Here is a 26059-nt window from a genome sequence, read left to right as displayed (position 1 = left end):
GATACAATATCAGTGAGTTGTCAGAGCCCTTGGTGGAGCCCGTGCCCTCGGAACCCTTGTCACCAAAGTACTCCTTAAGGATGCCCTACATCAGAGGGTGCCAATGAAGGAAACATCTAGGCATATGCATTTGAAACAACTCTGTTCTAAAGAAACGATCCAAAGCATTTCCGATAGGGGCGCCTGGCTGGCTCAGTCAGTGAAGCATACAGTTCTTGATCTTGGGATTGTGAGTCCAAGCCCCATTTTGGGCATGGAAACACACACACACACACACACACAACTACACTTCAGGCACCATGGTGGCTCAGTTAAGAGTCCAACTCTTGCTTTAAGCTCAGGACATGATCTGCTGGTTCATGGGTTTGAGCCCTGCATCAGGCTCCATGCTGCCCTTCTCTCTCTGCCCCTCCCCCACTCCAGTGTGCTCATTCTCAAACTTTAAAAAAAACTATGCTTTAAAATTCAGAGGCATATATTAATAAATTTAACTAAATTAAATATTTTTTTAAAAGCTTCCTATAGATAGGATCAAATTCCTCTCTGGTCAGTGGTGTCTCGTGCTAAAAAAGAAAACCCTCTGGGGGCGCCTGGGAGGCTCACTCAGTTGAGTGACCAACTTCAGCTCAGGTCATGATCTCTCAGCTCGTGAGTTTGAGCCCTGCGTCGGGCTCAGTGCTGACAGCTCAGAGCCTGGAGCCTGCCTCGGGTTCTGTGTCTCCCTCTTTCGCTGCCCCTAACCCACTCTCGTACCCACACAAAACCCACAAATTTGTTGTTACTAGCCTCTTGCTCTTAACCAAATTCATTCATTCAATAAGTATTCAGGTTCCAACTGTGGGCCAGGCACTTAGCTAAGCCCTACAACCATGAGCAAAATACAACAGCTGCGGTCCTAGGTCTCCTGAATTTACGTTCTGTCTCTCTCAAAAATAAATAAACATAAAGAAAAAAAGAAAATGCTCTAATGACATTTTTAGAAAGGGGGAAAAAATAATGTTTAAGACAAAACTTTACCGGTATTTGAGTCTTATTCACTTGGGCTTCATCTCTCAGATGCTCTGCTTCTAGAAGAAATTTAACAGCATCGAAACTAAAGCCATCAACACCCTTTGTGAGCCAGAACTGTATGATTTCCTAAACACAAAGAAACAAAATGCTGTGGTTACATTATGCATTTTTATAATGCTTAATTAAAGTTTCTGTCTGTAATGACTTTCCACTATAAAACGACCATCTCCAGATACAAAAGAAGAACAGCACTCCTATAGTGTATTTTTGTCTGTTGAGCATAGCAGCAGCTTAATGTAGTGAACTCTCACTGCATTTATGGACTCCCATACTTCCCTCAAATTTGAATTCAGAATGTTACATTTGTAATTAACGTTATGAGCATGCTTCCAAAGTTTAAAGAATCACTCAAAATGAAGGCATGAAACCACAGTGAAAGGGACTCAGGAGAAACTGGGAACATATCTTCCCCCAAACCCCAGTTCCTTAAAGGTCACTCCAAACAGAGAAAACAGTCAGCTAAGCATCAGGTCATGAAGGGTTCTTCCACCAGAGTGGGAGATTCTAGAAGGAAAGACTGCAGCTTTCATTTCTGTTACCCTTGCCTCAGACCACAGCACCAGGTCCTTAGTGAACCAGTCATGGATTGAAAGTACACAGTACAAAGCCCAAATAAGTCAAACATGCTGTGATACCATTGGGACACAAAAATTCAGCATGGCCCCGGGCATCAGTGCATTTACAGAATAGTTGGGGACACATGAGACATGAGAAAATTACCTAATAATGCCAGGTGGGGTGCACTGTAACATCATGAGAGGAGACTCCTTGTCTGCAGGGCTGTTGGCGCTCCAAGAAGATCAAATTTAACATGGGTGGCCACAAACAGCGAAAGAGCTAGAGTTCTACCTTGACCAGTGGGAGTTTATCAGGGAGTACGATTAGGAAGAACATTCTGGACTGTTTGTAGGACAGCATGGCTAAGCACGGAGGCAGAACTGACTTGGCCTCTACTGGGGCAGCTGGAAGGACCACAGGGCCTTGAAGAGCAGAGGAACTAGGTCTCCGCTCTCCACCCCTCCCAGCTGGCTCTACTCTGGCACCAGCCGCAAGCTACCCTTCTGCAGAGGGACAGTGGCTCTCCCCACTTTCCTCTCAGCTCAGCCCTTACTGAGTGGAAGGTTTTACAGGAACGTACTTATCACATTAAAACAGAACAGCCCACAACTCGGAGTACTAGACTAAGTAGCTAATTTATGGAGAACAGAGCCATAGGTCCCAAATAAAGACTATCACCCAAAAAAACACGTGTCCTTTTTAAAATGTGTTTCGTGTCTACACATATGGGATCTCTGGAGCGCTGTAATTCAAGGGTCTCAAGGGTTTCTTACAGGCTAACTGGAAGGGTTAATACTGCTGAGGTCAAGTCCCTTTAAAGTGACATGTGTGAGTAACAAACTTGAAAAACATTTTCAAATCTAAGAGCAGACTTAGAATCTTAGCGTGGACACAGTTGAACCAAATACCCTTAAGCTGGTTCTACCCACACAAAACCCACAAATTTGTTGTTACTAGCCTCTTGCTCTTACCAAATGCATTCATTCAATAAGTATTCGGGTTCCAACTGTGGGCCAGGCACTTAGCTAAGCCCTACAACCATGAGCAAAATACAACAGCTGTGGTCCTAGGTCTCCTGAATTTATTTAGAATCCCCAACTAGACAGCAAATAGTAATGCAAGAATATTTAAGTCACAGCCAGGTAAAAAGCTTTAAAGGAGAGGCACATGATCTTACAAGAAGATGAAATAGCAGGATTGGTCCTGGAGGTCAGCGCAGCAGGAAGGCAGGAAGTGAGAGCGATTGGTTAGAGATTGAGAGAGAGAAGTCAATAGATGTAAAGGTACCTCATTGATGAGGCAGAACCATCTCGTCCCGGTGGCTCCAGGGGTCAACTCAGCATGAAGCTTCAGGACCCCTCAGTAACCCCGGCCCCTTCCTAACCACCTTCTTTCCCCGGGCTAAGTAAACACTCTGTACCTAATTTTACACTATTTTAAGAAGGCCCCAAATTTTCACAAGCTTCAGACTCCATACAACCCAGGCCTACGGCCAGGTGGCGTTGGTCCTGACAAGAGAGAACATGGGAGGTGGGTCAGGGTGGGGGTGGGACACAAATAGCTGTAATCCATCCAAGCCACCTCCGACAAAGCTGTGGGAAAACATTAAACACCACTCTGTTGTAAACATTAAGCTTTGGGGCACGGATTTCCCAGAAAAAAATCTGCTCACTTTCTTCATGGGGTCCTTATTCCCTTTGGGAATAGTTAGACTTGCTAACGGTTGACCCAGCCATAAAAAATGAGAAATGTGTACCCGAGCAAAGGTTTCTGGCCCTGGCAGGGGTTTTTACTTCAGTCCAGTAAGAGATACAATGATCGTTTGAAGAGACAAAACAGCAAAAGTTGGATGGTTATTTTTGAGAGTCATTGTAAAAATGCTGTGGTCTTCATTCAGATAATCCAAAATGTGCTCTTGAAAAATATTTGTGCTATTTATTCTCCCAACTAGGTGAGAAAAGGGAGCTCTAGATTTTAATCATTAACCCTCTCTTTACCCCATTTAAGCTCTCCCAGGGTGCCTGGTGCAGAAATGGGCACAGAGCCTAGTTCTGCTGGGTCTGGGTGACCCACAGAGGCGCCACGGGACTCTGGGGACAGTACATTGTGTCCCCGATTCCTGTATAACTCCCATGACATCACAGAGTCCTGGTTTCTCTACCAGGCACCTTTTCATTCTTTTCTCCTTAATTCACTGCGCTGAGTAAAACAGGAACCAATTCAGCATTACTAGTCTCATATCCAGATTCACGAAACCTAGAGGCAAAACTTTTCTTTTGAGATGACTAAAGTTACTGGGCCATTTACCTAAAAAGCTTAGTTTGCGAAATAGAAAAACTCTGCTCTTACGGGTGACGATCTGTAAGACATCGTCTTGAAAGTGACATAAACCCCAGGTTCAGTCCATCTCAAAGAGGAATAACAAACTATAGGATATTTTAGAAGTACAGAGAGAAAACTATATTCTCTGCTTTTAAGCAAAGGAAAGAAAATTGACCCTACTGCTGTTCAGAAATGTTGGTGAAACTCTTGGCTAACTCCTCCAGGATCACGGGCTCAGGATTCTGACCCATCCAAGTGCCCTTCCCAGCTTCCCACTTTGCATCCAGCTGCGTGCGTTAGGGCATCTGCATGATCTTACTGACCTTGCTTTCCTCATCCATAAAATTACACCCGCCTGGCAGAGTTTCTGTAGGGACTAAATAAGGTATTGCTGCTAGAGTCAATTCATACTTGGATGTTTATATTACCTGATCTCTCTGCAGTGTTTGGCCCTGCTGACTAAACGCGCCTCTAGAAATACTCCTATCCCTTAGCTCCCGGATACCCACTCCTCGTTTGCCACTTTTCTCTGTCTACTCCGCAGTCCTTTAAATATTAGCATTTTGGGGGGCGCCTGGGTGGCTCAGTCGGTTGAGTGTCCGACTTCAGCTCAGGTCATGATCTCATGGTTTGTGAGTTCGAGCCCCGCATCGGGTTCTGTGCTGACAGCTCGGAGCCTGGAGCCTGCTTCAGATTCTGTGTCTCCCTCTCTCTCTGCCCCTCCCCCACTCATGCTCTCGCTCTGTCTCAAAAATAAAGAAAAATTAAATATTAGCACTTTGGGGGGCTCTTACACTCCCTGTTCATTTCATTTCACAACATTGTATTGACTCATTTATCTACCCATTTATTATTTAACAAGCATTTAAATAACAAGGAACACCCTATCCTAAATGCCATACAGAGAGGTTAAACCACTTAATCCCCAATCACCCCTACGAGGTATGTGTCATTATTGTTCCTTCCTGTTTTACCAACGAGGGAACTGAGGCACAGGGAGATGAGGTAACTTGATCACGGTCACAGAGTTAGTAAGTGGTGGCACCAGAATTGGAACCCTCTGGCACCCTTACCCATTTGCTCTGCTTTATTTTATTTTATTCTTTCGATTGGAAGATCTGCCAACTCCTGGCCCCTATTCCCACATGCCAACAATCACCTCAAGCTCAGTTGCAAGTGACCCCCTTGTCCATCTTGGCCAGCCTGGTGCTCTCACTGACACAACCTGCCTGACCTCTGTAGGCCTTGTCCGCATGCCCACAAATCCCAGAGTTTTATCTCTAAGCCAGACATGTCCCCCAAGCTCCATGTCCTTATATCTGAGTCTCCACTGAATACTTTGACGTCTCAGACGTCAAACTCTCCATGATTAAGACATGCCCCCCGCCTCGTATTTGTCTCCCATCTCAGGAAATGGCACCACCACCAGTCTGCATTCAAATCCGAAATCTGAGAGTCACACCAGACTCCTCTCTAACCTGATGATACCCCTGCAACCCCATGCCACCTCACTGCTCTGAAGCCCCTGGCATTTCTTCCCTGATGACTGACCCATCCTCTCCCCTGGCCCCTCTGCCTCCAGACCTACCCCACTCAAACCCCTTCTCCACAGTCACTGATTTCCAAAATGCAAATGGAAAATGATTTCCCTAAGACCTTGTAAACTCAAATCCTCACCACCTCACCACCAACGCCGTGCTCAGTAGGAGCAGAGTAGAGCTGACATTTAAGCCGGGGCGGGGGGGGGGGGGGGATGGAGGTGGGGTACCTGGGCTCCCTGTCCCCAGTGGCCATGAACATACTAACTCCCCAGGATCCCACACTCCAGCACTCAACATTTCCACATGGCGGGCTCGGGGTCCTGACACCGTTCAGGCAGAGGGCTGGGCTGTGTGGAGTCTCTTCCCTGCTCTGCTACTAACCCAGCTCTCTGGACTTCTGTTCGCTCATTTGGCAAAGAAGAGACTTGATCGCAAGTAAAAACCAAAGTGGCTGGAAACGTCCAAAATGCCATACAAACGTAAGCCTCCACCTTCTCCCAAGAAGGCTTCTAGACTTCACGAGGTAAACACACTCAAGCCCCGAGAGGTTCAGGGCAGAGCCAAGTCCCCTGAAGACCAGTGCAAGGAGGATTCAGAGAGGAGAGACGAGGGTGCTGTGTGCTGTGGGTCTCCCGCTTGCCTCCCACTGTGCAGATAATCTGAAATCTGATGGGAGCCAGAAGGAAGAAGTTGCCATGAGTGCAAGCTGGTATGCAAGCAGGAATCATTCCAAATGCCTCCCCACCACAAACTCGCTGGGTTGCAAATAATTAACCTGCTCTACTCTCTACTCTCTAATCTCTACTGCAGAGATAAGTGCTGCTGGGGGGTAAGAGGGTGTTGGAAAGTCCCCTTCATGTGAAAAGTCCCTCTTCAGCAGCAAAGAGCCTTTCCTTGCAGCTTCTTGGCCTTTCTTATATAGTTCTAGAAGCAAATCTTCTATACCAGCCTTACAAAAATGTCTAACCTTCAACTGGAGGCAGTTAACGATTCATCCCAAGGGGAATCTCATTCTGTTGAGACTAGTAAATAAGGCTCTTGTTCCACTACTTGGATGCCTGCAAGGGAACAGCTGGAACAGTCAAAAAATAATTAATGTATTGGCTGGCACCTTTGGACAAAATTTATCACACTTGTCTAAACATCTCCAGACAATCCATCTCTATTGCCACAAGGAGCCTGGAGAAATCCACTGCCTGATAAACCAACTGGATTATACTCACATTTATGAATTTCTATTTTTTTTCTTTTCTTAATGTTTATTATTTATTTTTGAGATACAGAGAGAAACAGACAGACAGACAGAATGTGAGCAGGGGAGGGGCAGAAAGAGAGGGAGACACAGAATCCAAGGCAGGCTCCAGGCTCTGAGCTGTCAGCACAGAGCGGGACGCGGGGCTCCAATTCTCAAACTGCGAGACCATGACCCGAGGCGAAGTCGGACGCTCAACCGACTGAGCCACCCAGGCGCCCCACCACATTTATGAATTTCCAACTGAAACCCCTTGAAAAACTGTGTAGGGAAAGTGAAGCACAGAGACAGAAACAGGTTTGCCTCAAGTCGGAAGTGGGGTTGTGGTTAAGAGGATGAACTCTGGGTTTGAATCCTGCTCTGGATCAATCCGCCCCAGGTGGGTGACTTCACTTCTTTCGCCCTCAGTTTCCTTCTCTGTAAAATGATCCTACAGTCTCCTAAATAAGGCTTGGTCAGAGCATAAATGAGATGATCCAGGTAAGGCACTTGGCACAAAGTAAATGCCCAAAAGTGTATGGGGGTGGGTGGGGCGGGGAAAGGTACAGGTGGGGGTGTGTAAATGATCTTTGGTGAAGGAAGACAGTGTCCACCCTCCAGCAAAGAAGGTTAAAACTAACCCTAGTTGGGAGCTATGTCTGCCACCCTGCCCCACCCCGCTCTCCCCAACCTCAAAGAGACAAGGCTGCACTGACAAGATGCCTACCTCTGGAACAGATCATCTAAATTCATCTAAATTCTGGGAAACATTAAACATGTGTAGTAAAAACAGCCTTAGAAGTAAGGAGTCTACAGGAATATATTTAACAGCAACAACAACAAAATGCAAGACTTGCACACTGAAAGCACAAAACAATGTTGAAAGAAATTAAAGACCTAAACAAGTGGAAAGACATCATGTGTTCCTGGTTCAGAAGACTTAATATTGTTAAAGTGGCAATGCTGCCCCACACTGATGCCCGCATTCAATGCAATCCCTATTCAAATCCCAGGAGCAGGCTGCTTGCAGAAATTGACAAGCTGATCCTAAAACTCATATGGAAAGAATATGATCCAGTAACTCCACTCCTGGATATTTACCCAAAGAAAACAAAAGTACTAACTCAAAAAGATACATGCACCCCCATGTTTAGTGCAGCATTATTTACAATAGCCAAGCTATGGAAGCAGTCCAGGTGTCCATTCATAGATGAATGGGTAAAGAAGATGTGGTCTGTACACACACACACACACACACACACACACACACACACAACGGAATATTACTCAGCCATAAAAAGAATGAGACCTGGCCATTTACATCGGTATGGATGGACCCAGAGGGGATTATGCTAAGAGAAATAAGTCAAACAGAGAAAGACAAATACCATATGATTTCACTTATCTGTGGAATCTAAAGAACAAAACAAAAACAAACAACAGTCTTTTCAATACAGAGAATAAACTGGTGGCTGCCAGAGGGGCGGTGGGTGGAGAGATGGGCGAAAGAGATAAAGGAGATTAAGAGGTACAAACATTCAGTTGCAGAACAAGTCATGGAGATGAAAAGTACAGCGATGGGAATATAGTCAATATTCTAGTAACGTTGTATGGTGACAGATGGCGACTGCACTTACTGTGGGCAGCGCTGAGTAATATACGGAATTGTCAAATCACTATGTTGTACACCTGAAACTAATATAACATCGTATGTCAACTATACTCCAATAAATAATAATAATAATTGATCGCCAAAAGAAAGAAAGGAATACAAGGACCCAAAATAGCCAAACAATCTTGAAAGAGAAGAACAAAATTGTAGGACTCACACAACCCAGTTTTGAAACTTCCCATAAAGCTAGGCTAATCCAGACATTGTGGTATTGGCACAAGAACAGACCTACAGATCAATAGAGAAGAATTGAGTCTAGAAATAAATCCTGACATTTATGGCCGGTTGATTTTCAAAAGGGTTCCAAGACAGTTCAATGGGGAAAGAATACCTTTTTTTTTAAACACATGTTGTAGGAATAACTGGATAGCCACATGCCAAAGAATTAAGTTGGACCCCCTCATATATAAAAGGTAATTTAAAAAGTGGATCAGATACCTAAAATGTAAGAGCTACAACTATAAAACTAGGAAAAGAAAACATAAAAAATTTTCATAACCTTGGGTTAGGCAATGGTTTTTAAATGACACTAAAGTACAAACAACAAAAGAAAAAAAACGGATAAATTGAACAATTTAAAACTTGTGCTTCAAAGGACTCCATCAAGAAAGCAAGAAGACACCCCACAGCATGGGAGAAGATTGCAAATCATGTATCCAGAATATATATAAAATTCTTTTTTAAAGTTTATTTTATTTACTTTGAAAGAGAGAGAAAGAGAGAGAGAGAGCAGGGGAAGGGCAGAAAGAGAGAGAGAGAATTCCAAGCAGGCTCCTCCCTGTCAGCCAAAATCAAGAGTCAGACACTTAACCAACTGAGCCACCCAGGCGCCCCTATACAATTTTTTTTACAACCAGGGCATCTGGGTGGCCTAGTCAGTTGAGCATCCGACTCTGGCTCAGGTCATGATCTTGCAGTTTGTGGATTCAAGCCCCAGGTAGTGCTCTGCTCTGGACAGTGCAGAGCCTGCTTAGGATTCTCTCTCCCTCTCTCTCTCTCTCTGTCCCTCCCCTGCTCACACTCTTTCAAAATAAATAAACTTCAAAAGAATCTTAAAACCAACAATAGAAAGACGAATAACACAATTTTAAAATGGGCAAAGGATGTGAACAGACATTTCTCCAGCAAAGATATAAAAATAAACTACATAAGCGCATTTGAAGATGCTGAACGTCATTAGCCATCAGGGAAACGTAAATCGGACGCTTAACTGGCTGAGCCACCCAGGCACCAGGGAAACGTAAATCGGAACCCCAGTGAGATGTCACTACACACCCACTAGGATGACGGTACTCAAGAATACAGACAGTAACAAGTGCTGGCAAGGAAGGATGTGGGGAAATTGGAACCCTCATACATTGCTACCGGGACTAAACATGGTGCAGCTGATTTGGAATAGAGCTGGGCAGTTTCTCAACTTATTAAATATAGATTATAAATACAGATACATATCGTAGACATACAGGTAGATATTGTATGACTTTGTTTATATGAAATGTCTAGAACAGGCGTATCCACGGAGACAAAAAGTAGATTAGCGGTTGCCGGCAATGGGGGGGGTGTAGGCACGGAGAGTATCTGCTAATTGATATAGGGCTTCTTTAGGGGGTGAAAGAAAATGTTGTGAAATCGGTGGTGATAGCTTTACGACTCTGTGAAGAGACTAAAACCACTGAACTATACACTTGAAGGGGTGCATTTTATGTTTATGTGAATTATATCTCCCTAGAGGTAGTACTTAAAAACAAGAGGGGCGCCCAGGGGGGCTCAGCTGGTTAGGCATCCGACTTCAGCTCAGGTCATCATCTCACAGTTTGTGAGTTCAAGCCCCTGCATCGGGCTTACTGCTATCCACGCAGAGCCCAAGTCAGATCCTCTGTCTCCTTCTCTCTCTGCCTCTCTCTCTCTCTCTCTCTCTCTCTCTCTCAAAAGTAAATAAACATAAGAGAAAAGAAAAAAAAACAAACAAACCAAGAACAAACTTAAGGGTTGTGGGCGCCCTCAGTGGCTCCAGCGTGGCCACCTGCACCCTCACCCTTCAGCTGACAGGGTGCGAGCTATAGAAAGGGACCCACAGCTCTCTGTTCTGTTCGGGTCCCCTCCCCACCTACCGACCTCAGAGTACTCCCCCACTAACCTGAATCCCTGCCCACTGCAGCCACAGCAGCAGCAGCAGCAATAACACAGCTGATGTCTGTCTTGTTGGGTATTGGAACCACCACTGTGTGGTGACCGCTGACAGGAAGCCTCCTATGAGGGGCCACGGAGGGATCTTCAGCAGCTCAGCAGGAATCCCTTACAGCAGCCTTCGTGGCCCCGTGGGATCCGCCCCTCGTCTCCACTTCTTGGATCTCAGCCCCTAACCCTCCCTCTCGTGTCACTCATATGTACTGGCAGGCTTGCCAGATAAAACACAGGACACCCCGCTAAGTTTTCATTTCAGATGCGCCACGAGTAATGTTTTAGCAGAAGCGGGTCCCAAATACCATCTTTCTCATTGTTTATCTGAAATGAAAATTTAGCTGGTGTCCTGCATTTCCATTTGCTCCCTCCGGTCACTGGATGCACCAGCCTCCACGTCATTCCTGAAACACACGAAGCACACTCTCACCTCGAGGTCTCTGCACTGGCTCTTCCTCGTGCCTGGAATCTTCTTCTGCCAAACATCCACGGGGCTCCCTTTCAAACTTCAGGTCTTTGTCCAGACAGGACCTCCACAGAGGGATGGCCCCAAACCAACTTGTGCCTGGCACTCTGACGTCCCTTACCCTCAGGGACCACCCGACACGTTACCCGTTTAGTTGATAACTGTGTGCCCTCCCCTCGGTTTGCAGACAACGCCTTGAGAGCAGGTTTTATTCGCGGCTGCATTTCCAGTGCTTAGAACGACCTGGATACAGAAGGCCGTGCACGGGTCATGTCCCGCAATGTTCCAGACAGCCCGTGAGACGAATACCGCCTTCGACCGTGTTTCACAGATGAGGGGTCAGAGACACGGAAAGCCAAATATCTCACCCAGAAGCCCACGGTAGCAGCAGTGGCGCTGGGTCCAGATGCAGGCTCAGATCTAGAGCCCACACTCTGGCGCACCTCACTCCATCCTCTCGTCATCACAGGCAGAGGGGTGATGACCTCAGGGCTAAGTTACCAGGTATTTCTGCCTCCCTCCCCCGTCCGTTGTGTGAGGAAGGAATGACCAGCATGTCTGAGGGTCTAATATTTGCCTCAGACTCCATAATCCCAGAGTTTAATTGTATTACTTGGTTGTTGTTGTTGTTGTTTTTAATTTTTTTTTAATGTTTATTTATTTTTGAGACAGAGAGAGACAGAGCATGAACAGGGGAGGGGCAGAGAGAGAGGGAGACACAGAATCTGAAACAGGCTCCAGGCTCTGAGCTGTCAGCACAGAGCCCGACGCAGGGCTCGAACTCACAGATCATGTGAGATCTGTGATCATGACCTGAGCCGAAGTCAGACGCTTAACCGACCAAGCCACCCAGGCACCCCGTATTACTTGGTTTTGCCTGAACAAGTACTGTTCAACACAAAGTGTATCGGGTACCCACTTCTACACCCATGCAATGGAGAAGTCTGTGGGGGTATCTGTACTCACTTTTATTTCCTCTTGAACATCAGGATTGTGGAAATTTAAGTCAGGTTGTTCTCTCATAAACTGGTGAAAGTAACATTGGTTTCGTACTGCGTCAAAGTGCCAACTGGAGTTTCCGTACACACTTAGCTAGCAAACAGAAAATAGCATATCACCTTCTTAGCATCCATGTAATGGCATTGCCCGCAAAGAAACGATCATTGCCATCCCTGGCCCGGTGCAGGCAGAGTGCGTAAATCCTCAGAATTTTCCTTCTAGGGAGAGCACTGGATAAATTCATTCCTTAAAATGTCACCCACGAAAGCCGCACAGATGTAGTTGGGGTATATTTGTCTAGTAGAAGCTGTCCATAACAACCACAATAGCAAACCAATGCTCTCAAATGTAGAATGAGGCCAATTTAAGGAGCGGACATTTTTTTTCTCCAGAACAGGATACTTTTTTTATTCAAGTAACTACAAATCGGAAACCAGATTGGGGGAGGGAGGACCAGGCTGGGACAAATAATGGCTACCTCTTCCCTGAATGGGGAGGAGGTGGCCCCTACACCCTCAATGGTTAATACAGGTCCCCCCGCCTCGCTCTGCCACAGCATCCCACTTTCCCTGGGACTGGGGTGGTCGGTAACCCAGCCTGCTCTGCCCCAGACCCCTTCCCCTAAGAGCATCTTGGAGGAGGGGGATGCGGGCAGAACAGCAGGAAGCAATGAGGACGAACATTTGGTGGTCATGGCAGCGATGACGTGTGTCTAAGAATGGAAACATTGAACAAAAACAACACACTGTCCAGAGGTAGTTTGTGAACAGAGGAAAGATGGAACCAGAACCTTGGGGGGTAGGGAGGAGTGGAAGGCTGGGAGTGAGCAAGGCTAGTTCCTTGTTATTAGTGCCCCGTGTGAGGCAAGGGGAAACCAAGGCCTAGGGTGGAAGCGGATGGGGTCAGGCAATGGCTGCGGCCCACCTGAGGTGGCTGCCACAGGGAACCTGGGCCTCCTGGATAATGGGTGGACTGCATTTCCCTCACTGCAATAGATTCCAGGGTGGCGGTGAGGTGGGCTGGAGCCCATTTACAGAGGGTAGGGGGATCAGACCCCTCCTGCCTTCCCTCTTGTGCCCCAAATGGGACCATCTGACCTTGAGCAAGGACTAGGCAAGGTGGGAAGGAAGAAGACTAGGTGGGAGCCACACCTACTGAGGCACAGGTCGGCTGGGGGCATCTTGGAGCTGAGCGCCCCTCCCCATTGGCCGTATCTGCTGCTGCCAGGGCTATGGAGTGGGGCAGATCAGAATGAGATGGGGCTTGAGCCCCTTTTAAGGCCAGGGGAGCCCTCCTGGGCCCCTTAGTGGGAAGCCCTTAGAGGGAAGAGTGGGGAAGCAGAAGGGACGCCCAAACCAAGAGCCCAGTCAGCAATGTCCCACCACTGAGCGTGGGGACGCAGCAGGGGCAGGATGCAGCAAGGTAGGAAGTCAGCTTTGTCTGGAAGGGCAAGTATGCGCCTGGGGTGAGGGGTCACTGGAAACCAAGACCAAAGGAAACTGCTCCCCACTTGGGCCCACAGCAGCTGGTGGTGAGGGTGCAGGTGGGTGGCAGTGATGCATGGGCCTGGGGGGAGGGGGGGGGCGATGGGAGTGGAGCTGTCGAGTCCCAGAAAGAACCTAAAGAACAGACATTTCTAACATATTTTCTTGAACCTTCTATCCAGGCTCTGGACTCTTGTTTGTGAAGAAATGCAAATGATGGTCAACTGGGGAGAAAGATACATTCCATTGGTCTTGGAGTTTGAATCCACAGAGTGGATATTTAAACTGTATCCTCAGAAAATTAGTAGAATCATCCACTTAAAACTCTTCTTAAAAAATAACAATAATAAAATAAAATAAAATAAAATAATAAAAATCAAAACCCTCTAGCCCTCAGGAATAAAAGAAATCTTAGCAGCTTCAAGCACCTGGCACTGATTTCCTCTTTCTAGGAATGCTCACAAATGTGACTCCGAAGCATGACTCTCCTGGCGGACTTTCCTGCCTCTCTCGCTGCTGCTTTTAAGTCAGCTTGGTTCCTTCAATGGGGCGGTTGCTCAGGGCTCTAGCTTGGGCTTTTTTTCATTTCATGCAAAAGAAAACATCTGGACAACATTTACAAACTGGGGGATTTTGCACAAATCTTTTTCTTTTTAACTGGAAGACCCAGTCATGGTGGGTCCCAATTGCCACTAAAACAAGTGGGTGGAGCTAAGTGGCAGCTGCCGCCTTTCAAGGAAACACACACTCAGCGCCGGCCCTGACACAAACCAGGATATTTACAGTCTGTGCGACCAAGAAAAGATGGGTATCCAGAATACAAAAAGAACCCCACCAATTTCAAAGGCACAAACAACCCAAAAGAAAACTGAGGAAAGAAACCATAAACAGGTGTTTCACCAAAATGGAAGCTCAAGTGAATGAAATGTACGAATAAATGTTCAACATCATTAGTAACTAGATAAATCTTCATTCGCAACTAGATAAATGGAAAATGAAGACCTTAAGGTGATACCAATTTAGGTTCACTTGGTAAAAATTATTAAGTCCGGCAGTACCAGTAAGTTAAGGAGAATATGTATGTTTTATACTGCTGGAGGGGATATAAATTGGTACAACCACTTTGACAATCAGTTTGGTATTATCTTGCAGAGGTCAGCATGCAGTCTCGTGCACCCAGAAATTTCACTCCTAGCCATTTGCCTTTCAGAAGCTCTTGTACATGCACCCCAGGACAAAGAGACTAATGAGAATGTTACCATGGCATCGTTAATAATAGTAAAAAAATAAAATAAAATAAAATAAAATAATAAAATAAAATAAACACCTGGAAACAGTCCAACTGCCCATCAGTGGAAGAGTGGATAAATAAATCATGGAATATTTACACAATGGAATATTACATAACAATGAAAAAGTATAGGGGCACCTGGTTGGCTCAATCAGTCTTTGGCTCAGGACCACAGTTCATGAGTTCAAGCCCTGCATGAGGCTTTGCACTGACAGTACAGAGCCTGCTTCTGATCCTCTGTCTCCTCCCTCTCTCTCTGTCCCTCCCCCGCTCATGCACTCTCTCTCTCTCTCTCTCTCAGAAATAAACATTAAAAAAAAAAAAAGAAAGAAAATGTATAAACCACAGCTACCGGACTCTACATAGATGAACATTAAAAACAGTGAAAAAGGTAGTTACAGGAGATTTACATGCACCAGGACATTTATCATAGAGTCCAAAACAGGAGAAACTAAATAATAAATCTTTTAAAAATATGCAGCATATGCAGCACAGGAAAAACACAAAGCAAGGACTTGGAAAACCCCCAAATGTGAGGCAGTGGTCACCCCTAAGAGGAGGTGTGGGGAGGGACAGGGAGGAACCTGCAGGCATTTTCAGCAGCGTTGGTAATGTTCAATTCTTAATTTGGGGATGGGCTCATTGATGTTCACTATATTATTACTTAGATACATATTACCTATATTTTCTAACAGTTTTATTCACGTATAAATGAACACAATAAACTGCACATATTGTGTGTATGATCTGATCAGTTTCAACATGTGTATATGTTTGTGAACTTCTCACCATGATCAAAATAGTGAATATATCCATCCTTTGGGACCCCCTGGCCCCATCTTCCACTCCTCCCCATCTCCTTCCCATCCTTAAACAACTAATTGGCTTCCTGTCACTACAGATGAGTTTCCATTTCCTAGAATTTCATGTTAAGTGGAATAATATGTACCCTTCTGTCTGGCTTCTTTCACTGGTATAGTTCTTCTGAGATTCATCCATGGTGTTGCCTGTTATCAATAGTTCATTCCTTTTATGGCTGAGTAGTATTCCATTGTATGGTTATGCCACAAGATGTTTTATACATCTATCATATATTACATATATTTTGGTATGTATCAACTATTTTTTAAGTTTATTTATTTTGAGAAAGAGAGAGAGAGAGAGAGAGAGAAGTGCCTGTGGGGGAGGGGCAGAGAGGGATAGAGACAGAATCCCCAGCAGCTTCTGTGCTGTCAGCACGGAGCCCGATGCAGAACTCACTCACAAACTGTATGATCATGACCTGAGATGAAATCAAGAGTCGGACACTTAACCAACTGACCACCCAGGTATCCATGTATCAACTACTAAAAAAACAAAAACAAACAAACCCAAAAAGCCAACAATGTTGGCTATAGCGGAGAACAGATGGAAGGATGGAGAAACTGGAGGCTGTTACAGGCCTGTAGGCAAGAGATGATATGGTTGGAAGTATGGGCAGCAATTTTTAAAAGTAGACTGTATGGTGGGACGGTGCCATCATTAGCCCTTTCATTTACTGGCTGTGTGACGGAGGGCAAGGTGTTTAACATTGCTCATCTGCAACACAGGAATTAAAACTCATAGGCTTGCAGGGCAGATTAAATGAAGGAATGAATATAACGCACTTAACACAGAGCCCGGCACATAGTATGCATTTAGTAAATGCTTGTTAATATCGTAATCATTTTAACGAGTGTGCGGGATTGGGGAAAAGAAAAATTAAGGAGCTAAAACTGCCAGGATTGCTGATAACCCGCTCACCAGGCTGCATACTAGTACTATTCACGAAACCTGGGGTACGAGAGGTTGGCGGGGAGAAGATCACACAGTCAGCATTGATACGTGTTGATATTGCATGCCCTTGGTTCATCTAAAAGTTGATGCCCAGGAGTCAGCCTCTTTAAGTGTTTCTGGAGAAGGTCAGGAAGAGAGAAGGAGGGACTGGAGAGTAGAGATCCAGAGGATCCAGGGTAAACAGTTCTGCAGAAAGCAGGACAGACATGAACCAGAGCAGGTGGGGGGACCAGCCCAGGACAGGGGCAGAGTTGCCAGATAAAATAAAAAACATACAATTAAATCTGAATTTCAGATACACAGTGCATCATTTTTAGTGTAAGGATGTCCCATGAAATATCTTATACTCAGAAACTATGCAAATTCAGATTTTACTGGGCTTCCTGGATTTTTACTTATAAGTCTGGTAACCCCAGACAAGACAGACCCGGCCTCTGCCGTAAAAAAAAGGTGAGTAGGAAGAGGGCGGGTATAGGAGCAGGCAGGTTTGATGACTTCTGCTCACCCTTCGAAGCAGAGCTTGCCGCTGAGCATGATACGAGGCAGAGATGGCAAGAAGGGTGTTTGAGGAAGAGAGAGGGCCTGGATGGTAAAATTCCAAGACTGGATGCCTCAGTTCAGGTGAGGACAATGGATGTGTGATGTCTCTGAAGGCACAGACACCAAAGTTCAGGTGAAGAGAAAGTGGACGGTCAGGCTCATGTATGGCTGGGGTTTTACTGGACAGGGGAGTCACACAGTCAGAAAGACATAGGAGTCTGGAGTCAGAAAGACGGAGGAGTCAGCGAGACCGTTACTGACCTAATAGGACATGGAGTCCAAGTCTGACGGCATGGGAAGTAAGGGAGGAAGAAGCTAATAACAGAAAGTACAGGCTTTAATTTGCTAAAACACATCAGTTCCACAATGGAATAAAAAGTCCAAATCCAAACGATTACAAGCCTTGGGTAGATTATTTCTATTTATTTGGGAAATTTTCCCCTCCCCCAAAACTATACCCATTCACTTTTTTCCTTAAAAGGACTTTATAGATAACCAGTTTAATCACCGAAGATCTGCCCATTTTCTCTTTGTAAATCAGACAAGTCGGTACTTACCCAGTTGTTGGGTGGTACGGTTATGCCATTCTCATGGGTACAGTCATGCCAGATGTAATAATCAGTATATTTCCCTGTCCGGGTCCGACTCAGTTGAAACCAAGCATGTTTATCACTGGTGTGGTTTGGTATGAAATCAATTATTAATTTTAAACCTAATGAGTGAAAATATTTCAAATGTTAGGAAGAGATTATATTAGACAAATACAGGTCTGTTAAGGAAAAAAATGCTTTAAGTAAGCAATTGGAGAATGCTTTTCTCAACCCCCCCCCCCACCCCCGCACCCACCTACCACTCAGTTTACCTTTATCATGTATGGCTGCAACCAGATTCTCAAAATCTTTCATTGTTCCAAAAATAGGATCGATTTCTCGGAAATCTTCAACACCATGTCGGAAATCTTTAAGGGATGACTTATAAAATGAAGTAATCCAGATAGTTTTTATATTTAAAGTTGTGATGTAGTCCAGTTTCTCTTGAATGCCTGAAGAAAAAAGTCAAGGCCATGAGAAATAAAGTTTGACTTTTTGATCAAAGGATTAAAAACAAAACCAATATGGCTAAAATTGAAATATGTATATTGAAACAGGAATACTCAGAATTCTGTTGAATCTGATGAAATTCAAATAGAAAAGTCTAGTTCTACCAGTAGCATCAAATGGTCTTTTAGCAATAACCTTTGACCTTTAACATAAATGGAAAACATTAACATCTGTCTGTGCCTTGTTCATAGATTATATTTAAAATCAAGGCTACAGTATTGCTAATTTATCCTACACATGGTTTTTGAACACCTAATCTAAGCCAGGTGCTGGACTAAGTGCCAAGGGACAAAGAAGAGTAACACACGGTCTAAGCTACACTGTCCAGTATGACAGCCATTTGTACACGTGGCCATTGAGCACTTGCAATGTGACTCGTCTATTGAGATGTGCTGTAAATGCAAAGCACACACTGGATTCTTAAGAATATGATAATGTAGGGGCCCCTTGGTGGCTCAGTCAGTTGACTGTCCACTATAGCTCAGGTCATGATCTCACAGTTCGTGGGTTCGAGCCCTGCGTTGGGCTCTGAGCTGACAGTTCAGAGCCTGGAGCCTGCTCCGGATTCTGTGTCTCCCTCTCTCCCTGCCCTCCCCCACTCATGCTCTGTCTCTCTCTCTCTCTAACAAAAATAAATAAACATTAAAAAAAAATTTTTTTAAGAATGTAATAATGTAAAATATCTCAGAAATATTTTATGTTGATTATATGTTGATATGTTGGCTTAAACAAAATACTTTAAATGACTATTATTAAAATGGATTCTAAATTAAAATTAAATTTTTTTAAAGATTTTATTTTTAAGTAACCTCTACACCCAACATGGGGCTTGAACGTATAACTCCAAGATCAAGAGTCACATGCTCTATTGACTGAGCCAGCCAGGTGCCCCTAAAATTAAATTATTATTAAAATGAATTTCTCATCTGTTTCTTTTGTACTTGTTTTAATGTGGCTCCTTAAAGAATTCACAATTATCTGCGTGGTTCACGTTCTATACCCTTTGGACAATGCTGAAGCCAATAATTTACACAGAAGAGAATTCTAGATTTGGCTGAGAAGAGACACAGGAATGAAACTCCTTGTACTTGGAACCTTGTGGGATAATTAGCAGATAGTGTGTATTTGTGTGTGTGCGGTTCCAGTTCAGAGTCCTAATTGCAGATCAGACTTGAGTGTAGTAACTTCAATCTCCAATAACTTTGGGTGGGACCCCTATATGGCTTCCTACAATCAGAGCCTGTCACAGGTCCCACAGCAGGCTGGAGGTCACTGAGACCAAAGCACAAAGTCTCCTGACTCCTGGCATTGGGGCTCTTCCCCTATTATAGGATGCTTGTTTTTGTCCCCTTTGTACCTCAGTTCCTCCATATGGGTGTCTGTGAGACCTCACAGACTATTCACCACCAACAAAAGGATTTTGATTTCAATCAGAACAATACAAGATATCTTAAGAATAAGGAAAGGAACAGGATGGTAAAAACAAAGGGGCTGGACAGATACAAAGTAAACAAGGGATCCCAGGCCCCCACTCCAGGGGACAGAAGGCAATCACCAAAAACAAACTGAAACCTGGAGTGGTTCCTTCAGATAGTAACAAGCAAATCCCCTCAACCTCAAGGACAAATACCTATTGATTAAAGGAAACAACTAGTCCCTCAAGGCAAAGTTACTAGAAAAGGCAAACATAGGAGCTGATGAGACATGGCCCTGTGTATGGGAATTTGGGATGTATCTAGAAGGAGATTACAAGGGGAGGGCCAGGAAGTGGGGAGTTTATTTGGGTTTAGGAATTTTAGCTCTATTTTGTCAAAACATCACTTTTGCTAAGCATTTACTGCATAAAGGGAGCAGGTGCTAAGGCCACGCAGGGATGAGGGGTGTTGGAAGGGAAGTCACCAGGATAGGTTACAAGGCGGTATCAGAGGGGACTGTAAACAGTCCAAAGTCCCATGAGCTCTGGGGAGGGGAATAGATGCTCTGACTGAAAGCTTAAATAAAGATTAATATAGGGGCACCTGGGTGGCTCAGTAGGTTGAGCATCTGACTCTTGATTTCAGCTCAACTCATGATCCCAGGGTCTTGGGATCGAGCCCTGCGTTGGGCTCCATGCTGAGTGGAAGAGACAGAATCCTCTCTTCCTCTGCCCCTCTCCCCTGCTTGTTCTCTCACTCTCTAATGGAAAAAAAAAAAGATTAATGCAGAAAGAGTTTCAACTGCACCTTGAAGGACAGATAATATTTCAATTAATTTTTTATTAATTTTTTAATACTTAAAAAAAATTTTTTAACATGTATTTATTGTTGAGAGAGAGACAGAGCACAAGTGGGAGAGGGACAGAGAGAGAGAGGGAGACACAGAATCCGAAGCAGGCTCCGGGCTCTGAGCTATCAGCACAGAGCCCAACGCAGGGCTCGAACTCACGAGCTATGAGATCATGACCTGAGCCGAAGCCAGACGCTTAACTGACTGAGCCACCCAGGTGCCCCCATTTATTTTTTTAAAAGTTTATTAATTTATTTTGAGAGAGAGTTCAAGCAGGGGAGGGGTGGAGAGAGGGGGAGAGAGAATCCCCAGCAGGCTCTACACAGTCAGCATGGAGCCCGACGCAGGGCTCAAATCTACAGCACTGGGATCATGACCTGAGCCGAGATCAAGAGTCAGACACTTAACCAACTGAGACACCCAGGCATCCCAATATTTCAATTAGTGAGGACACAGGAAGATACAAAAAAAGATATCAAGCATGAAAAAGAAAAGCCTTTTATTAATTATTTTAAAGTAATCTTCAAAAAAATTTTAAAGTTTATTTTTGAGAGAGAAAGAGACAGTGCAAGTAGGGGAGGGGCAGAGAGAGAGAGAGAGAGAGAGAGAGAGAGGGAGACAGAGAATCCCAAGCAGGCTCCATGCTGCCAGTGCAGAGGCCCATGTGGGGCTCAAACCCCCAAAACCCTGAGATCACGGCCTGAACAGAAACCAAGAGTTGGACGCTTAACAGGCTGAGCCAGCCAGGTGCCCCATCACATAGCCTTTCATTAATTATTAAGGTAAGTTAGAGATTTCAAGATCCTATTTGAAAGTTAGATTTTAAAGTTAGATTAAACTCAGGGGCACCTGGGTGGCTCAGTCGGTTAAGCAATGGACTCTTGATTTCGGCTCAGGTCATGATCTTCCGGTTGTGAGACTGAGCGCCGAGTCTGTTTCTGTGCTGAGGGTGGAGCCTGCTTGGGCTTCTCTCTCTCCATCTCTCCCTGGCCCTCCCCTGCTGTGTTCGTGTGCTCTCTCTCTCTCTCTCTCTCTCTCAAAATAAATAAATAAACATTTAACATTAGATTAAGCTCATCCCCAGTTCCCATACTCTATTAGATCATTTTCTTTTATTTTTTTTTTTCAAACTAAGTCTTATCAAAAATTACCTTGTTTGTTTCTTATCATTACCTGAACTAGAGTGACCGTATCAACTAAGTTGTCCAGGACAGCTCCTGTTTACATTTGCTGTCTGGCAAAATTTTCCTTTAAAAGTGTCCTGATTTAAGCAACAAAGTATAAGGATGCTCTACACTTGACTCAGAAATTATTGGCGGAACTTAAAAAAAATAGTTTTGGGGGGATTCCTGGGTGGCTCAGTCGGTTGAGCTTCTGACTTTGGCTCAGGTCATGATCTCATGGTCGGTGAGTTCAAGCCCCGCGTCGGGCTCTATGCTGACAGCTCAGAGCCTGGAGCCTGCTTCGGATTCTGTGTCTCCCTCTCTCTGCCCCTTCCCCCCTTGGCACGCTCTTTCTCTCTCTCTCAAAAATAAACATGAGAAAAGTTTTTTAATAAAAAAATAATAATGTTTACCTTGTGTTTCATTTTATTTTTACTGATAGGGATATTATTTTAAACAATCCTCAATTCAAGTAATGCCCAACACTCTGCTAATACCTTTTTTCCTTCCCTTCATTTCTCAGGATTTAAACTTTAAAGACTCAGCCTATACCTTTTAAAGATATCACTTAATTTTTTTCTAAAAACATAATGTATGCTTTATTCACTAATAAGAAACTCAGCTAGATTACCAAACTAGCCCCTACACACACTGGGAAAGCAGTTCTAAGCTGTCACTCTGAGATAACCAACTAGAAGGTGCACAGAAGCAGGAAGCATTTGAGGAGGAAATGAGTTCCACATAAGAAGTCAGAATCGATGAGCTAAGCATATATACTTAGTGGGCAATAAATGAAACAACTCACTGGGGGCTCAAAGGCATGCAGCGAGGAGCCTTTCATCGTGCCAAGAACTGCCGGGTTGTGCTGAATGGCTTTTCGAATATCATAAACAAGGAGAAGCTCGGCGTGACCAGTCACAGCGGAGTGTGCTTAGCGCCCAAGCCAGGCACAGTTCGGTTTTGAGGATTGAGAGCCATAAACCAGCTGCATCCCGGCCCCGCCCTAATCCCCACTCCTGAACCCACCTTTTAGGTCTCCGTTCCCATCCATGTCACTGTCCTTGAAAGATCTCGGGTAGATCTGGTACATGGGCCCCGCCTGCCACCAGTCGAGACACTTTGGAGAGACGGCGATGATGGCTATGGTAGCCCCGATGAGCACGAACACCGAAGCCACGGTGAGCCAGAAAAGCACCTCCCGGGGCAGCCGGTAGCGGGCCTGGCCTGAGAACTGGAACAGCACCTCCTTGGGCATGCCCGCGTAGGGCCTGATGTCCTTCAGGTCGGGCTCCACAGGGCCAAGGACGGCCACGGCGTCGTCCAGCCGGCTGCCCGGGTCCAGGTCCTTCTCCAGGATGTCTTCGTTCTGGACAAACCCGTTGTTTGTCTGGCATCCCTGCATACTCATCCTGATGGAGTCTGTCTTGCCTTTATTCTCAGCCATGTCCCACAGCCTTATCCCTTCAGAGGGCCTTCCTGCAATAAGAAAGGTGGAAAGGTGGCTTGCTGAAGTGCTTGGTCTTGTTAATGAGCTTTCGTGGTTTATAAATAAACCTGGGCGGACAAAGTCCAGCCAAGGAAGAAAGGGTAAAGGTAAAAGGGGTTTAAAAAAAAATTCTCTCTACATCAACCCTTGCGGCTGTTGTGGCTACTGTCCCAGCGCTGAGGGATTCAGACCTGGATGGGAACAGGGGCACGGAGGAGGGGAAAGGGGAGGAAGAAGCAGGGTTCCACCGCAATTTAAATGTTACTTGACTGGGTACACCAGTGTTCACGGCAGCGTTATTCACAATAGTCAAAAGGTGGAAACAAGCCAAGTGTCCATCAAAGGATGAATGGACAAACAAAATGTGATATATGCAAACAATGGAGTAATATTCAGCCATAAAAAGGAAATCCTGTCACACGCTACAACATGGATGAACCTTGAAGACCTCATACTAAGTGAAATAAGCCACAAAAGAACAGATATTGTGTGATTCCACTTGTCTGGGGCACCTAGATGAATTTATAGAGACAAGAGAGTAGAAGGGTGGTTACCAGGGGGTGGGAAGAAGGGAGTCATGGGGACTCACTGTTTATGGAGTACAGAACTTCCATTTGGGAGGACGAAAAAGTTCTGGAGATGGAGAGTGGAGATGGTTGCACAATAGTGTAAAAGTACTTAATGCCACCGAATAGTGGCAAATTTTATGCTATGTATATTTTACCACAGTAAAAAAAAAAAAAAGTTTAAAAAATGGTCCTTTTTAGCTAGGTAGGAGAAAAAGAAATACTGAATTTTGTAAGCGGAAACAGGCTTTTCTGTATGTTTTGTTTTAAAGGTCTCTTTTCTTCCTCCAAACCCAAGAGGAAGAGTGTCTGGAGACAGGGAGCAACAACACTTTTGTAACTGAAGCTAACTTTATTTTATCTCAGTCCAGGCCAACCCTATAAATAAGCTTGTTGTACACTCAGTTGGACCTCAGGTGCCTCCAGTCTTGTTTTCTTTCTTTCTTTTTTTTTTTTTAATGTTTATTTATTTTTGAGACAGAGAGAGATAGAGCATGAACGAGGGAGGGTCAGAGAGAGAGGGAGACACAGAATCTGAAACAGGCTCCAGGCTCTGAGCTGTCAGCACAGAGCCCGACGCAGGGCTCAAACCCACAAACTGCGAGATCGTGACCTGAGCTGAAGTCGGACACTTAGCTGACTGAGCCACCCAGGTGCCCCTCCAGTCTTGTTTTCTATTTTTTAGCTTCCATTCATTGAAGTACCCTCTGAGGGTGGGGGAAGAGAAGATGGGGAGAAAGGATTCCATGTCTAGCAAGTTCAAGTGCTTTACTATAGATAAATATAAATGCACTTAATACACGTACTTAAGAGTTATTTAATCATTGACAAGTGCAAAATACAACATTTGCAAACCCGAGCAAACTGCACTAAAGTTAGGTGTGCTTTCCTAGAAGATTCTTCAAGGCTTCCAAGAATGTGATGACTCATGCTTACCATTTAATCAATGGAATTTAAACAGCCTTATGACTCATTTGATCAGGTAACAAGGATTTTTGGTTCTTTAAATAAAGCTATATGAATTCTTAACATTCCTGTATTTTTTTATAGAATGGCTTGGAAGCAGTGTGTGGTACACAGGAATAAACCGTTTGATTTTGTCCAGGTTATTTTTCTAAAAGAGTAAATCCCAATACCTAGCTCATTGAATGCATCCAACATGGCATTTCTCATTAATTATGCATACTGTGTATTTTTTTAAAAATCAAAGGAATTCGGGGCGCTTGGGTGGCTCAGTCGGTTGAGCATCCGACTTGGGCTCAGGTCATGATCTCATGGTTTGTGAGTTCCGGCCCCATGGTGGGCTCTGTGCTGACAGCTCGTAGCCTACAGCCTGCTTCAAATTCTGTGTCTCCCTCTCTCTCTCTGCCCCTCCCCTGCTCATACTCTGCCTCTGTCTCTCAAAAATAAATAAATGTTAAAAAAAATTTTTTAATAAAAATCAAAGGAATTTAGCATTATGTCTTGAAATTGCTTTATCTCTCAAACACATAATAGTAATTTTCACAAAAGAATCTAATTCTTTTTTTTTTCTTTTCAAATTTTTATTTAAATTCTAGGTAGTTAAATTACAGTAGGTTTCAAGAGTAGAATTTAGTGATTCATCACTTATATACAACACCCAAGGCTCATCATAACAAGTGCCCCCCCTTAATACCCATCACCCAACTAACTCATCCCCCACCCAAGTCCCTCCATCAACCCTCAGTTTGTTCTCTATCATTAAGAATCTCTAGGGGCGACTTGGTGGTTCAGTCGGTTAAGCATCCAACTTCGGCTCAGGTTGTGATCTCCCAGTTATGGATTCAAGACCCCCATCAGGCTCTGTGCTGACAGCCAGGAGCCTGGAGCCTGCTTTGGATGCTATGTCTCCTTCTCTCTCTGCCCCTCCCCCACTTGTGCTCTCTCTGTCTCTCAAAAATAAATAAATGTTAAAAAAAGGAAAAGACTCTCTTAGGGTTTGCTTTTCTCTCTCTTTTTTTAAAGTTTATTTATTTTTGAGAAAGAGACAGAGAGTGTGAGTGGGGGAGGGGCAGAGAGAGGGAAAGAAAGAATCCCAAATAGGCTCTGCATCATCAGTGCAGAACCCAATGTGGGGCTCGATCTCATGAAGCATGAGATCACCACCTGAGCCAAGATCAAGAGTCAGACACTTAACCAGTTGAACCACCTAGGTGCCCCTCCTCTCTCTCTTTTCTTCCCCCTTCCCATATGTTCATCTGTTTTGTTTCTTAAATTCCACATGAGTGAAACCATATGGTATTTGTCTTTCTCTGAGTGACTTATTTCATTTAGCATAATACACTCG

The 26059-nt window shown here is 44.6% G+C and overlaps 2 protein-coding genes across 2 annotated transcripts in view; one reads left to right on the top strand and one right to left on the bottom strand.

Annotated features, from left to right (window-relative positions):
• PREPL (prolyl endopeptidase like) overlaps positions 1 to 13724 on the top strand; it is an 84581-nt gene extending 70857 nt beyond the window's left edge. Inside the window, exon 16 of the transcript XR_006200644.1 lies at positions 13708 to 13724. The gene's annotated coding sequence lies outside the window, so the exon portion shown is untranslated. The remainder of the gene's footprint in view (positions 1 to 13707) is intronic.
• Positions 1 to 26059, bottom strand: part of SLC3A1 (solute carrier family 3 member 1) — a 51289-nt gene that overhangs the window by 12445 nt on the left and 12785 nt on the right. Inside the window, exons 2-6 of the mRNA XM_042932167.1 lie at positions 22726 to 23175; positions 18034 to 18213; positions 17729 to 17883; positions 12009 to 12134; positions 1018 to 1137 (exon numbers count right to left, since the gene is read on the bottom strand). Coding sequence (XP_042788101.1) covers positions 1018 to 1137; positions 12009 to 12134; positions 17729 to 17883; positions 18034 to 18213; positions 22726 to 23143 — 999 coding nt within the window. The 5' untranslated portion in view covers positions 23144 to 23175. The remainder of the gene's footprint in view (positions 1 to 1017; positions 1138 to 12008; positions 12135 to 17728; positions 17884 to 18033; positions 18214 to 22725; positions 23176 to 26059) is intronic.

The sequence above is a fragment of the Panthera leo genome, chromosome A3 (assembly GCF_018350215.1).
Source record: "Panthera leo isolate Ple1 chromosome A3, P.leo_Ple1_pat1.1, whole genome shotgun sequence".
Taxonomy (NCBI): domain Eukaryota; kingdom Metazoa; phylum Chordata; class Mammalia; order Carnivora; family Felidae; genus Panthera; species Panthera leo.
The sequence above is the reverse complement of the archived record's forward strand: the minus strand, read 5'-3'. Positions and strand labels throughout refer to the sequence as shown.